The 15,453-nt window shown below is 47.7% G+C and overlaps 1 protein-coding gene across 1 annotated transcript in view; it reads right to left on the bottom strand.

The window, feature by feature from the left end:
- The window catches only part of ACBD6 (acyl-CoA binding domain containing 6), a 146,672-nt gene extending 131,450 nt beyond the window's left edge, over window positions 1-15,222 (bottom strand). The window contains exons 1-2 of the mRNA XM_089515913.1: window positions 14,887-15,222; window positions 1,083-1,147 (exon numbers count right to left, since the gene is read on the bottom strand). Of these exons, the coding sequence (XP_089372039.1) occupies window positions 1,083-1,147; window positions 14,887-15,165 (344 nt within the window). The 5' untranslated portion in view covers window positions 15,166-15,222. The remainder of the gene's footprint in view (window positions 1-1,082; window positions 1,148-14,886) is intronic.
- Between the last annotated feature and the right edge of the window lie 231 nt (window positions 15,223-15,453).

Raw genomic sequence — 15,453 nt, 5'->3', positions numbered from 1 at the left:
TGATATGATTAATATAGGGATGTGCTAAGAACAGAGCACCATTTTCCTACTAGGTTCTTCTCCAGTTCAGTGGTGTCACTAAGCGGGCGCAGGGATGCGGACTGCACCAGGTGACACCCTAAGGGGGGGAGGCAACACCATTCCTCCTCAAAAGCTACCTTTTGGCAGAAACAGGCTGTGGCATTCATCTGCTTCCCTTTCAAGCGCTTTAAGAGATGGTGGGAGTGGGGTGAAGCTCAGTGGGAAGAGAAAGGAGAGGGTCCAGAATTTTTTTAAATTAAAATTTCATTTTTTTAAAAAAATATTTAATTTATTTTTTAAATCTTTTAAATTTTTCTTTAAAACATCGCATTTTAACCAAATCTTCACTATGTATATGTGATGATATTGTAATTTGAAGGTATAATTTTAATTTTGCTAGTTTTGTCACACTTATTAGCATGACATTCAGTGGTATATGGGAATTACGATTTATGAGTAACATTAGTGCAAAAAAGCAGCACTAAGGATTCTGTATGGTGGGAGGAGGCCAATGGAAGGGTGACACCATGAGTTACCGCATCGGGTGACACCAACTCTAGGGATGCCACTGCTTCAGTTCAGAATGTAAAACAGATATTCACACATGCATGGCTAATGAGTTTTTGAATATTCCCTTCATCTATCAATGCTCCATAGTGTCAACCTGCAGGACACAGCACAAGGAAGCTTCCAAAACCATATCAGGAACAGAGTGGGACAATCCCTGAACCTGCCTAAACAGGGCTGGAGATATTACATAACCCAAATGAACAAAGCTTATGCTTTGTTATATGTAACAGAAACCAATGTTAGGCAGTTAAAGAGACAGGTTTTCATTTTCCCAAGACATTCTTGCCTTCATGAAATGAAGAACTAATTAAACAGTAACCATTATCTTAATGGAGATTCAGAAGATTTATGTTAAAAACAAATGAGTGGGGACCCCAAAATATAGTTAAACATACTGACCCAAAGACTATTTCAATAATTAATACAAGTTAAATTAACTGTAGGCCACCATTAAAAGAAATCCATGTCAAAAGGAAGGGTTCTTCACTTACCATTTCTGCTTTCCTTCAAAATCAAAAAATCCAGGTTTCGGAGTGTTACAGCTACCACATTTGACCTAAAGAAAAATGTACAGCTGCAAGTAAGCAATTCTGTAAACATTCAAAGAATCAATGTGATGTTAGAAACAAAGGTTCTGCTTCCTGAGACTATGGCCTGTTACAGACTGCCAAAATAAAGCTGCTTTGGGTCTCTTTGGAGGTATGCTATTTAAATGATGCATGGGTCCTAAGAGTCCGGAGGTCGTGCCAAAGCCACACTCCATTCCTAAGCACTGGAGTGCAGCTTTGGTTTAGTTAAATAGTACAAGATAAACAGCTCTGGGTTTTCACAGAATGCTCAGTTGTTGCTGTCATCTTTTTACATGAGCTGTTCTCTTTTAAATCACAACTTGTAGAGACAAGAGAACAGTGACGATGAAAAGCATGAATGCTGAAAAAGGGATAGTGGATTGAAATGAGTCAGCCCCTTTTATTCAATAAAAGTACTATTGCCCACTGATGCAATATTTAATGTAAATTATATTACTTGCATGATTAAATAGCAAGGAGGTAATGGTGCAGTACAGACTTCCAACAAGCAGCGTACCAATGCTGGTATTAGGGTTAGGGAGCGCGCACCATGTACACACTCCCTAACTCTAGTACGTGCCAGTGGTGCAATAATGGCAGCATCCTGTGTTCATGGGTGCTGCCATTATGACATTGCGCATACGTCACACCCAAACAGCACGGTATGGGCGTGTTGTCTTCGTGCCATCCCAGGTCGCTTATGGCAGCCTGGCTGCGGGGCGAGAAGGAGCTCTAAAACAGAGCTCCTGGGCACGTGCCTTGTTCCCGCAGCCACCAAAGCGGCCCCTTTCTCCCATGGCTCTTGCTTTCAGGGTGTCCAGGGGCATGAAGCCCCAAGGACACTCCTTTTCCAGACCACGGGGAAGCAGCATTTTGCCGCTCCTCTGTGGCCTGGAAAAGCGCTGGATTGGGGCCTCTGGGCTGCCGGTGAGGCTGCCCTGGCCCCAATCCTCCACAGAAAAGGGCGGGTGCAGGCTGCCAAAAAGGGGTGGTCTGTACCACGCCAATGTTGGCTTGCAAGGTCTTCCCATAAGTTAGCTCAACAGACCAGCCATTAAGGCCGGCCTGGGGCAGAATTGGGGCATAGTGTCCACATGACGCATGCCCCTACTTCGCCCCCAGGCCAGTGTGATGCTGTGCGCTGCTGCACATGGCATGTGCCATCACGGCACCCGTCTGGTGCTGAGTCTACATGACGCAGTGCCAAAGGAGCAGGGAAAGTTGTATGCGGACAGCTACAGCAGCCTGTCCAGGGCAAAAAAAACAAAAACAAATAACAAAACCAGCCACGGCCCTGATCCAGCGCTAAAAGGGGCAGCTGCAGGCCGTGGTCGGTCAAGCCCCTAAGTTTTCCTCTTGGAGCATTCACCAAGAAAAGGATCTGTTCAAAAGAAAAAAAATATTCAGTTTTAATAACACAGGCGGGTTATAGACTGCCATTTCGGACGTCCTCAGGACGTCCCATTTTAAAAAAGGGGCGTCTCTTCTGGACGCCCCTTTCCCTATCACGGACTCAGTCTGTGACAAATGGCAACCGCCATGTTTACGTTATGACGTTGCGGGTGCGCCATGGGCCATTTTGGAGCTTCTTTTTTGCTCCGCGAGGGAGTCGCACGGTTTGTATGCTGCGACTCCCTCGTGGAGCAAAGAGCAGCGCCAGGAGACCGCCGCAAAGCGGCGGTTTGTAACGCCTCAATGATAAACAGAAAAGATTTGTATAATTTTAGACTCAAAGTAGTACTGTCAAGTTCCACATGAAAAAAAAAATAGTTTGCTTTTCAGAAGACATTAGTTCTATACAGGAAGCAAGTTTTCTGCATTTAAAAAAAATCATGTGCAAAAGAATAAATTTCCCACACAGAAAATGGCATTTTCCATGCAAAAAAGACTATGCGGTTTCTTTGACACAAAATAGTCAATACAAAAGATCCCAAACAAAAAATTGCCTTCAAAGAGTGTGCTATATTTTCCCAGACTGGGGAGAAAATTATTAAAAATATTTTTTACTAGCAGGAACAAACTAAACAAAGATTTACATTCCTATACACAACTGTACAATTTCTTTTACCATACCACTTTAAGAAATACTACCATAAGTAAATGAAATTTACAGTATGATCCTATAAAGTTCTTATCAGAAATAACTCCCATTCAATTCAATGGAGAGTATGGGGATGTTTAGCCTGGGGAAAAGAAGGTTAAGAGGTGATATGATAGCCCTGTTTAAATATTTGAAAGGATGTCATATTGAAGAGGGAGCAAGCTTGTTTTCTGCTGCTCCAGAAAACAGGACCCGGAACAATGGATGCAAGCTACAGGAAAAGAGATTCCACCTGAACATTAGGAGGAACTTCCTGACAGTAAGGACAATGGAATGCACTCCCTCGGAGGGTGATAGAGTCTCCTTCCTTGGAGGTCTTTAAACAGAGGCTGGATGGCCATCTGTCAGGGATGCTTTGATTTGGATTTCCTGCATGGCAGGGGGGTTGGACTGGATGGCCCTAGTGGTCTCTTCCAACTCTACGATTCTATGATTCTATGTGCTGCTTTGGATTGCAGCTACCTTAATCGGTGAGGATACAGGATTGTATTGCTAATCATTATCCTGTTTCATATCTAAAGTTTGTAATGCAGGACCACTAGCCATGGGCTCATTAGACATAGGGCACGGAAGAGAAAACATGAGGACAGGTCATGGAAACCAAGGTGCCCTCTAGCCATACTACTAGCATTGTTTCCTACTCTTTCATCAAGTATTACAAGAAGTAATTTTACAGGATTTTTATATCTGCCTACAGTGAAGAAAGGTGCCTCCCTCTGAGTTGGAATACAACATTATCCCTGGCGCAATATAGAATTATAGTCCTCCTGGCATTTGGTTACACCTAAATTGTGATGCAGAATGCCAAGACATCCTACAAGTCTGTGATAGAATCACAGTTTACTGGCAAGGGAGTGGCTACCAGATGAACAAGTTACTCATGTGTGAATTCAGGGGTTCTTGATTTTAAAGATTACTAACTGTCCTGGCTTTAACAGAAGAGAAGGTCTACAAATGACTTTCCATGTGGACATATAACTCCACATTTTCAGTAAAAGAGAAAGAATTTTTGTCTAATGATATCCCTGAAGTTATGGAGGTACACAGATCTTGTACAAAGACAAGAGACTTAGAATTGATGTTGACACATTAAAAAAAGAACATTGGTTCTTACCTATGACCGATCAATTTCTAGTAGGTAAGGGTCAAGTATCCTTTAACTTGGGTAGCTCCTCCAATTCTCTCAAACAGGCAGGAGAAAAAACTTTCAGGTGCCTCCCACATGGGGGGAGCAACCCCTAGAAGGTCAGTTGCTATAACAGCCAGAGACATCCCCCCCAAAAAGCCTCCAGAAAAAATAGGTAAAAGAATAGTAGTAATGAAACATGCAGAAATTGCCCCCTCGAGGGTGTATATACAAGCACACCTATCCCTACAGGTGGGAGCATACTCAACCATTATCTACTGGAAACAGACCCATAACAGGTAAGAACCAATGCTCCTTTTCCCAGTAGTTAGAAGTGGAGCACCCTGTAACTTGGGATTTACCAGAGAGTCTTTGACTAGGATGGGCTGTGCTGCTGTTGGCCCTTGGTTTCAACTACCTGTGGTAACACCGTCCTATGTAAAACAGCTTTAGATGAGTCCAGACTATCTATCCTGTAATGTTTTATGAAGGTGAAGGACTTCCAAGTGGCCACCCTCCAGATCTTTGAAAGAGGAGCGTTTATGAAGGGAGTCTTGACATAGGAGCACTTCTAGTGAAGTGCACCATGATACCCTCTGATACTGGGACCTTCAGAGACTTGTAACAGGTTGCAATGCAGGCCCTGATCCACACACTTAAGGTAGATATTGACACCTTCTTGCTCATGGATTGTAGCTGGAAGGAGACAAATGGGCTGTCTATAGAGCAGAAGCTGCTGATCCTCTTCAGATAGATCCAGATAGCCCTGCGCACATCCAAGATGTACATATCTTCTCCAGATCTTTGAATGGGCATGGGCAGGAGGAAGGAAAGATTACCTCCTGGCTCTATGAAAATTAGAGGTCACTGTGGTTGTGAAGGCCATATCCAGATGTAGCACCATGGAGTTGGACCTGATGATGAAGAGTTCTTTACATATGGACAGGGTGCCCATCTCAGATACTCTGGGCACTAAGGTTTCCACTTGCACCACCTGTGGAACACCCTAAAGATGTAGATCTTGTTACTGGATGCTCACCTTGAGGCCAGGATGGCACTCACCATCTTCTTGGAATAGCCATAATCACTCAGCGTGATGTGTGCAATCTCCAAGTGTCAAGCTATTACTCTTCCGGATGGGGACAGTAAACCTGGCCCTGTGTGAGTAGACCCGGGAAGACTGGCAGAGGAATGGATTCCAAGGCCAAATACATGATCTCAAAAGCCAAGCACTCCTGAGCCACATTACTGCGATCGGAAACACTACTGACCTTCCCATACAGATGTTTCTCATCACCAGAGGAAGCAAGGCTAGCAGGGGAAAGGCGTACAGGAAGCTTGGCATCCATGGTAGAAAGAGATCAAAGCCTTCTGCTCCCTCCACCTGGGAGAAGAATTTTTGCACCTCAAAGTTTGCTGGAGAAATGAATAAATCCACATCCAAGTCACCAAATCTTTCAAATGCAGGCTCCATTCTTTTTGGTCAATGTCAGTTAGAATCATCCAATTTCCCCATAAGTTCAGGGCATCCTTCAGATGCTCTGCCACCAGGGACAACAAGTTGCTTTCTGCCCAGCTCAGCAGTTCCTGAGTCTATGCCACCAGAGACTGTGATATTGTCTTGTCTTGCTTTCACGTGGGCCTTTGTGGAGATGAGGTCTGTCCCAACCAGGTCAATTTTTCCTTCTATGAGACCTAAGAAGGATTGAAGTGCCAAACTAACTGCTCTGAGCTCCAGCCAACTGATGTTGTTGCCAAATTCCTACTGATCCCATCTGCCCTGTATTATGTGTGGGCCATAGTAGGCTCCTTGACATCTGAGACTGATGTCCATGGATAGCTGCACCATCTACAGATCCCAGAAGGGTCTGCCTTTGTGTATGATACACCATGTCCAACAGGTGAAGGAACAGCAGACTAATCAAGGAATCATGATTGTGTGTTTCACCATAATGGAGATAGAATCCTGGTGTGGTAGTAGGATGCATGCAAAGGCCTGGCATGGAAATATGACCAGGAAAGGCACTCTATCATGGAAATCATCAGGCCCTGAAGCTGCAACAGGATGGAGGCTCGAGGACACACTGTTGCTGACCATGGTTACGTTCTCAATGGTCCACATCCTGTCTTGAGAGGGAAAGACTGCTCTTGACCTGGTGTCAAGGACAGCCCTGAGATGGTGGATCTTCTGATATGGGGTAAGAAGGCTCTTTCCAAGTTCACATGAAAGCTGTGTGGTCTCAGTGAGGTGAGCATTGACTGTATATCATGCAGGCCTTACTGTAGAAAAGCTCAACGAATCATCCCCAATCTGGAGCAATGGCTTCCAGAAGGAGGTGGTGTTTTCGTGGGTTCTTGGACTTGGGAGAGACAATGAACCTCTCATCAAAGGGTACTCACTCTTCTGTTCCCTGTGTCATCCTGCTGGCTTGTTTTCCTGACCCCTGACTGATTTGGGTTGGGTGGAGGCATTGCATGGACACAGTGTTTTGGAGGCTCCTGTGTTGTTGTACGGTTTCCCAAAGCCAGATCATGTATTACTGCTGCTGGGAGGGAGGCGGATGGAGGGAGTCGCTGGCAAGACTGGAGCAACTTACACCTGCCTCAGGAGCCTTTGCATTGTAAATCCTTCTCTGAATTCCTCCTCATGCTCCCAGAGAGGCAGGGGGAAGCAGGGGAGAGAAGAAGAGACAAAGTAACAGGAGGGTTTAAATTTAAGGATTCAAGCAAAAAGAAAGGACAGAGTAAAGGAAGCCTCTCTTTTTTATGTCTCTGGAAAGAGATAAACATAAGGGGAAAAAAAGAAAAGCTCGAGAAGCTGTAGCAATAGATTGAAGAGATTGAAGAGTTCAGCAAGACGTGTCCTATCACAGCAATAGACAGGAAAAAGACTGACTTTCTAGACATCTGAAGATTTTCTTCTTCCTGCCTACCAAAGCGAGTGGGAGGAGCTACCAAACCTACAGGATACTCCACCTTTTTCTACTAGGGAAAAAGAAGAACTATGTTAATCGAAGTATCTAGCCTAAAATTCTGATCCAAGAAGCCAACCAGATGACTACAGGAAAACCATAAGTATGAGTGCATCAGCAGCACTCTCTGCTCATGTTCCCAGGAACTGGTATAAAAATGTATATTGCCTCTGATAGTGGAGATAATATATAGCCAGTATATATTAAGAGACTGCTTAATTCTTGCCTGAATTAATGGTCCATACAAGATCTAATACGACTGGTTCATAATTTATGTATAAATCAGACAATGAGGAATTTATATACACCACGTGTAAAAAGTGGTGTTCTTTCTCAATGAGCCATCTCAAACTTTCTTCTTCCCATGTAAACTTACAAATTGGTGAGCAGGCCTTCCAATACAGCTCTTTTTCATTTGCTCTTTTTTTTTAATTCAATAGTAAATAGCCTTGAACAAAAAGAGATGGAACAAAGCCCCCTCATTGTTTAGCACAGGGGATAAAGTAATTAGGGGAATAGTAAAAGCTAAGGATGAAGTAAGTTTTTACTACCTTGACTACAAGGCTAAATTGGAAGGTACTTTGAAGGATCCAGACCAAGCATCTGGGAACAATATGTTCTGTGAATAACACTCATGCAAGTGTGGCCCAATGGTTTTCAAATGGCAGTCCAAGCAATCCTAGAGACCTTTGGAAACTTATCAATTATTCCTCATTGAAACAATGTTTACCGGTGAACAAGTATCCCTAGAAAACAGTTTGTCCCTGCCCTACTCATCTCCCTCTAAAATCTAACCTGCAAGAATGTGTGCTAAGTTATATACATGGAGCACAGGTAAATCACACACACAAAGATTTTTCTCCTGACCTGTTGGGTTCTCTGTTTTCCTCCTCTCTCAACTTTCTTTCGAAAGATGGTGAGATAGATTTCTTCTTTAACTAAATTGTTCAGTAATTAGATTAGGATACAGCCTCTATGTATATGTTGATTAAAGTCATTAGTAAACTTTTGTTTAAACTGCAATCTACTTGTGTTTGTTGTTTTTGAGTCAGTCCCAGTTGTAGAGAAGCAGAGTTAGACAAAGAGACATTTCTGCTACTCTGCTGATTTAAAGCTAAGGCTTGGCTTTGACATTTTTGATATTTATATATGTCTGTTTTCTTAAAAAAGGCTTATTCCTTAGGAAACCTGAATTGCTCTACATAAACAAAACCAGCTGCTGCTCTGTCTGAACTGCAGGTTTACCCTAAAATACTTTTCCGCTTCTGTACACAGGGATTCCTTGGCAAAACAGAAGGCATTTCATAAAGACTGAAGAGTTAAAGAAACTGTGAATATAGTATCAAGGGGTTTAGAAGACATGTAAACACATGTATTTCTGACTGATTCTTATTCTTCTTATTATTATTTGTATCCTACTCTTTTCCCAAAACTGGGACCCTGAGCAGCTCGCAATATTTAAAGAACAGTACACTCGTCCCTCCACATTCGCTGGGGTCAGGGGCACAGGACCCAAGTGAATGTAGAAAAACTGCAAATAACAAAAACACTATGTTTTTACCTGAGAGAACACTCTCCAGGAATCTCTAGGTCCTCCAGTTCAACTCTGTGGTCAACATTTGCCAGACACTGACCATAGAATTGCACTGGAGGAGCTACAAGTGCCTAGTGGAGTGTTCTCTCTAGGAATCTCTAGGTCCTTCTCTGTGACCTTTGGTTAAAGTTGACCACAGAGTTGTGCTGGAGGACCTAGATACTCCTAGAGAGAACATATTAATAAAATCTGTGAATAACCAAAAGCCACAAATCTGGAGGGACGAGCATTCAATTAAAAACATACGAAAGTGATACATTAAAATAGAACTAAATTATTACAATATTAAAATAGATTGCTCATTAAAAGAATTAAATACAGCTTAAAAAGATAAGTGTTCAAAACACTTTAAAACAATGCAACAAACCAGCCCATTCTTTAAAGACTTTCTGTTTTAAAAGCCTGTCTGAATAAAAAGGTCTTAGCCTGCCCACAGATGGCCAATAAAGAGGGAGCCACCGATAGACAGCGAGGGCCACTGTTAGAGAAGGAATAATCAGTTCAGAAGTGTGGTAGTTGTGCTCCTCAGTGGTTTTTGGCTGAGTCTTAGATCCAAATCACACTGTGGAAATAATCCAGTTTGAGACCGCTTTAACTGCCCTGGCTCAGTGCTAGGGAATTCTGGGAATTGTAGTTTACTGTGACACCAGAGCTCTCTAACAGAGAAGGCTAAATGTCTCACAAAGCTACTGTTCCCAGAATTCCTTAGTACTAAGCCAGGACAGTTAAAGCGGTCTCAAACTGGATTATTTCTGCAGTGTGTTTTGGACCTAGGTCTTCACCATCTACTGAAACCAAACTCTAGAACATGTATCTGAACAGAGCACAAGTTCTTGTTTATATTCTCTTTTCCAATTTATTTCTTCCTCTGTTGGGTTGTTGCATCCAACTTTTGCCTCCCTTAGTTGGATGTAAGATTGTAAATTCCATGAAGCAATGCTCTTCCCATTTCTTTCTCCATACAGTATCAGGCATCATACAATGGCATATTAGGCTTCTCAGGGAAATACAGGAGGGGGTCAGAACCAGACCAAGAGCTACATCCAGTGTTGTGCAAACAGATACCTACTAGCACAACAGCCTCCCCTTCTCCCCGGATCTGAATTCCACCTTAGGTTTGGAGTTGACCCATCCTCTCCTCTTCTGCATGAAACTTCTGAATAATAATGGAAAGGCTGTGGAACAGATTCTAGTTAGTCTGGAAAATCTGCATGCAAAGGGATCTTGTAGCACCTTTGAGTTGGTTGCATGAGCTTTGGTAGACTTGAGCCTCCTTCCCCAGATGTGAGAAGTGGAGTGAAGAATCCAGAGACAGAGCTTTGGTAGACTTGAGCCTCCTTCCTCAGACGCAGGAGGTCAAATAGAGAGTCAGGTGCATGAGATACACAGATGCATGAGTGGAGAGTCCAGAAACATACCTGTGGTCTTGAACAAGTTCAAGAAGGGCCCTAGGGTCTGTCTCTGGATTCTCCAATCCGGCACATCCACCTAAGGAAGGAGTTACAAGTCAACAAAGCTTTGTCTCTGGACTCTCTGCTCCATCTCCTGCATCTGAGGAAGGAGGCTCAAGTCAACCAAAGCTCATGCTACCAGCATGGTCTGTCTGCACTGGTGGCACAGTGGTTAAATGCCTGTACTGCAGCCACTCACTCACAAACCACAAGGTTGTGAGTTCAATCCCAGCCAGGGGCTCAAGCTGGACTCAGCCTGGCATCCTTCTGAGGTCTCTAAAATGAGTATCAAGCTTGTTGGGGGCAATTAGCTTACACATTGTAAACCGCTTAGGGAATGCTTAAGTACACAGGTAAATGGCATAGAAACGTACTTGCTATTGCTATTGTTACTGCACTGTAACAGAATGCCAGGGATCTTGTAGCATCATTGAAAGAAAGACAGCTGGCGGCATGGGCTTTGGGAGAGTGGAGCCTCCTTCCTGAAGCGCAGAAGATGGAAGGGAGAGTCAAACACATGAGACGGAGAGCCCAGTGCTCAGTTCAAGAAGGGACCTGTGGCCTGTACCTGGAGCCTCCCCTCCAACGCATGTATCTGAGGAAGGAGGCTCAAGTCAACCAAAGCTTTGTGACTCTCCACTCCACCTCTTGCATCTGAGGAAGGAGACTCCATCTACCAAAGCCCATGCCACCAGCTTTCTTTCTTTGTTTCAACCGCAACCGTGCTACAGGATCCCTTGGCATTCCTGGTATTTTGTTCCAGTGGAGACATACCATGCTGGTGGCATGAGCTTTGGTTGACTTGAGCCTCCTTCCTCAGATGCAGGGGGTGAAGAGTCCAGAGACAGAGAGCTTTGGTTGACTTGAAACTCTTTCCTTAGATGCAAGAGGTGGAGTGGAGAGTCCAGAGAGAGAGCTTTGGTTGACTTGAGCCTCCTTTAGATGGATGTTCTGGATTTTTGGAGAGTCCAGAGAGAGACCCTGGGGCCCTTCTCGAACTGAGCATTTGTTCAGGACCACAGGTATGTTTCTGGACTCTCCACTCATGCATCTGGCTCTCCATTCGACCTCCTGCATCTGAGGAAGGAGGCTCAGGTCTCCCAAAGCTCTGCCTCTGGACTCTCCACTCCACTCCTTGCGTCTGAGGAAGGAGGCTCAGGTCTCCCAAAGCTCTGCCTCTGGACTCTCCACTCCACTCCTTGCGTCTGAGGAAGGAGGCTCAGGTCTCCCAAAGCTCTGCCTCTGGACTCTCCACTCCACTCCTTGCGTCTGAGGAAGGAGGCTCAGGTCTCCCAAAGCTCTGCCTCTGGACTCTCCACTCCACTCCTTGCGTCTGAGGAAGGAGGCTCAGGTCTCCCAAAGCTCTGCCTCTGGACTCTCCACTCCACTCCTTGCGTCTGAGGAAGGAGGCTCAGGTCTCCCAAAGCTCTGCCTCTGGACTCTCCACTCCACTCCTTGCGTCTGAGGAAGGAGGCTCAGGTCTCCCAAAGCTCTGCCTCTGGACTCTCCACTCCACTCCTTGCGTCTGAGGAAGGAGGCTCAGGTCTCCCAAAGCTCTGCCTCTGGACTCTCCACTCCACTCCTTGCGTCTGAGGAAGGAGGCTCAGGTCTCCCAAAGCTCTGCCTCTGGACTCTCCACTCCACTCCTTGCGTCTGAGGAAGGAGGCTCAGGTCTCCCAAAGCTCTGCCTCTGGACTCTCCACTCCACTCCTTGCATCTGAGGAAGGAGGCTCAGGTCTCCCAAAGCTCTGCCTCTGGACTCTCCACTCCACTCCTTGCGTCTGAGGAAGGAGGCTCAGGTCTCCCAAAGCTCTGCCTCTGGACTCTCCACTCCACTCCTTGCGTCTGAGGAAGGAGGCTCAGGTCTCCCAAAGCTCTGCCTCTGGACTCTCCACTCCACTCCTTGCGTCTGAGGAAGGAGGCTCAGGTCTCCCAAAGCTCTGCCTCTGGACTCTCCACTCCACTCCTTGCGTCTGAGGAAGGAGGCTCAGGTCTCCCAAAGCTCTGCCTCTGGACTCTCCACTCCACTCCTTGCGTCTGAGGAAGGAGGCTCAGGTCTCCCAAAGCTCTGCCTCTGGACTCTCCACTCCACTCCTTGCATCTGAGGAAGGAGGCTCAGGTCTCCCAAAGCTCTGCCTCTGGACTCTCCACTCCACTCCTTGCATCTGAGGAAGGAGGCTCAGGTCTCCCAAAGCTCTGCCTCTGGACTCTCCACTCCACTCCTTGCGTCTGAGGAAGGAGGCTCAGGTCTCCCAAAGCTCTGCCTCTGGACTCTCCACTCCACTCCTTGCGTCTGAGGAAGGAGGCTCAGGTCTCCCAAAGCTCTGCCTCTGGACTCTCCACTCCACTCCTTGCGTCTGAGGAAGGAGGCTCAGGTCTCCCAAAGCTCTGCCTCTGGACTCTCCACTCCACTCCTTGCATCTGAGGAAGGAGGCTCAGGTCTCCCAAAGCTCTGCCTCTGGACTCTCCACTCCACTCCTTGCATCTGAGGAAGGAGGCTCAGGTCTCCCAAAGCTCTGCCTCTGGACTCTCCACTCCACTCCTTGCGTCTGAGGAAGGAGGCTCAGGTCTCCCAAAGCTCTGCCTCTGGACTCTCCACTCCACTCCTTGCGTCTGAGGAAGGAGGCTCAGGTCTCCCAAAGCTCTGCCTCTGGACTCTCCACTCCACTCCTTGCATCTGAGGAAGGAGGCTCAGGTCTCCCAAAGCTCTGCCTCTGGACTCTCCACTCCACTCCTTGCATCTGAGGAAGGAGGCTCAGGTCTCCCAAAGCTCTGCCTCTGGACTCTCCACTCCACTCCTTGCGTCTGAGGAAGGAGGCTCAGGTCTCCCAAAGCTCTGCCTCTGGACTCTCCACTCCACTCCTTGCGTCTGAGGAAGGAGGCTCAGGTCTCCCAAAGCTCTGCCTCTGGACTCTCCACTCCACTCCTTGCGTCTGAGGAAGGAGGCTCAGGTCTCCCAAAGCTCTGCCTCTGGACTCTCCACTCCACTCCTTGCGTCTGAGGAAGGAGGCTCAGGTCTCCCAAAGCTCTGCCTCTGGACTCTCCACTCCACTCCTTGCATCTGAGGAAGGAGGCTCAGGTCTCCCAAAGCTCTGCCTCTGGACTCTCCACTCCACTCCTTGCATCTGAGGAAGGAGGCTCAGGTCTCCCAAAGCTCTGCCTCTGGACTCTCCACTCCACTCCTTGCGTCTGAGGAAGGAGGCTCAGGTCTCCCAAAGCTCTGCCTCTGGACTCTCCACTCCACTCCTTGCGTCTGAGGAAGGAGGCTCAGGTCTCCCAAAGCTCTGCCTCTGGACTCTCCACTCCACTCCTTGCGTCTGAGGAAGGAGGCTCAGGTCTCCCAAAGCTCTGCCTCTGGACTCTCCACTCCACTCCTTGCGTCTGAGGAAGGAGGCTCAGGTCTCCCAAAGCTCTGCCTCTGGACTCTCCACTCCACTCCTTGCGTCTGAGGAAGGAGGCTCAGGTCTCCCAAAGCTCTGCCTCTGGACTCTCCACTCCACTCCTTGCGTCTGAGGAAGGAGGCTCAGGTCTCCCAAAGCTCTGCCTCTGGACTCTCCACTCCACTCCTTGCATCTGAGGAAGGAGGCTCAGGTCTCCCAAAGCTCTGCCTCTGGACTCTCCACTCCACTCCTTGCATCTGAGGAAGGAGGCTCAGGTCTCCCAAAGCTCTGCCTCTGGACTCTCCACTCCACTCCTTGCATCTGAGGAAGGAGGCTCAGGTCTCCCAAAGCTCTGCCTCTGGACTCTCCACTCCACTCCTTGCATCTGAGGAAGGAGGCTCAGGTCTCCCAAAGCTCTGCCTCTGGACTCTCCACTCCACTCCTTGCATCTGAGGAAGGAGGCTCAGGTCTCCCAAAGCTCTGCCTCTGGACTCTCCACTCCACTCCTTGCGTCTGAGGAAGGAGGCTCAGGTCTCCCAAAGCTCTGCCTCTGGACTCTCCACTCCACTCCTTGCGTCTGAGGAAGGAGGCTCAGGTCTCCCAAAGCTCTGCCTCTGGACTCTCCACTCCACTCCTTGCATCTGAGGAAGGAGGCTCAGGTCTCCCAAAGCTCTGCCTCTGGACTCTCCACTCCACTCCTTGCATCTGAGGAAGGAGGCTCAGGTCTCCCAAAGCTCTGCCTCTGGACTCTCCACTCCACTCCTTGCGTCTGAGGAAGGAGGCTCAGGTCTCCCAAAGCTCTGCCTCTGGACTCTCCACTCCACTCCTTGCATCTGAGGAAGGAGGCTCAGGTCTCCCAAAGCCCATGCCACCAGCTTCCTGTCTATCAATCTTAACGATGCTACAAGACCCCTAAGCATCCCTGGTACTCTGTTCCAGTGCAGACAGACCACGAGCTTTCCTAGCCCAACTCCAACTCCCAGAATGCCATAGCCTTGAGCCAAGACCAGGACTTAAAGCGGTGCCAAAGCGGGTTATCCTCCCCCCAGTGTGGATGCAGCCCAGGATGCTAAGTGGACCTCCTCTCCCTCCTCCTGCTCACCTGCTTGTACCGGGCATAGAGATACACGAGCTGCTCCTTGCTGGCCTCCGCAGCCAGGGCCGGGACCCTCTCGGCCGCCCTCTCGAACTGCTCCTCCAGCAGCAGAAGCAAAGGCGGCGGAGGGGGCGAGGAGGAACGGCTCCCGGAGTCGGAAACCGGGGCTGGGGACTCCCCAAGCGCCCCTGCAGCCCCCGCTGCCGCCTCCTCTTCCTCCCCGGAGGTCCCTCGGTCCCCTTCGCCGGCTCCCTTGGCCGGGAACGGAAGGAGAGGGGACGCCATGGCCGCCCTGCCTCCCTCACTCCATCCTCCTCCTCTAAAGAAGAAGAGGAAGGAGAGCAGCACGACTCGCGCTCAACGGCTAAGCCACGCCCACTTTTCCCCCTCAGGTGGGACTCTGAGTGCACTGCGCATGCGCCAAGGACAGGCCCTAGAGATACTAAACTATAGAGTATGTACCTACAGTACAGAGGAAACCCTAGAGATAGGAAAGGAAGGAGGAACCAAGGACCCTCTCCCTCTCCCTCTCTGGCAACCACAATGTTAGGGTTTTGTTTTCCTTATGAGGAA

The sequence above is a fragment of the Sceloporus occidentalis genome, unplaced genomic scaffold, assembly GCF_023333645.1.
Source record: "Sceloporus occidentalis isolate IW3139 unplaced genomic scaffold, rSceOcc1.0.p SCAF_3, whole genome shotgun sequence".
Taxonomy (NCBI): Eukaryota; Metazoa; Chordata; class Lepidosauria; order Squamata; family Phrynosomatidae; genus Sceloporus; species Sceloporus occidentalis.
This window is presented reverse-complemented; position numbering and strand designations above follow the sequence as displayed.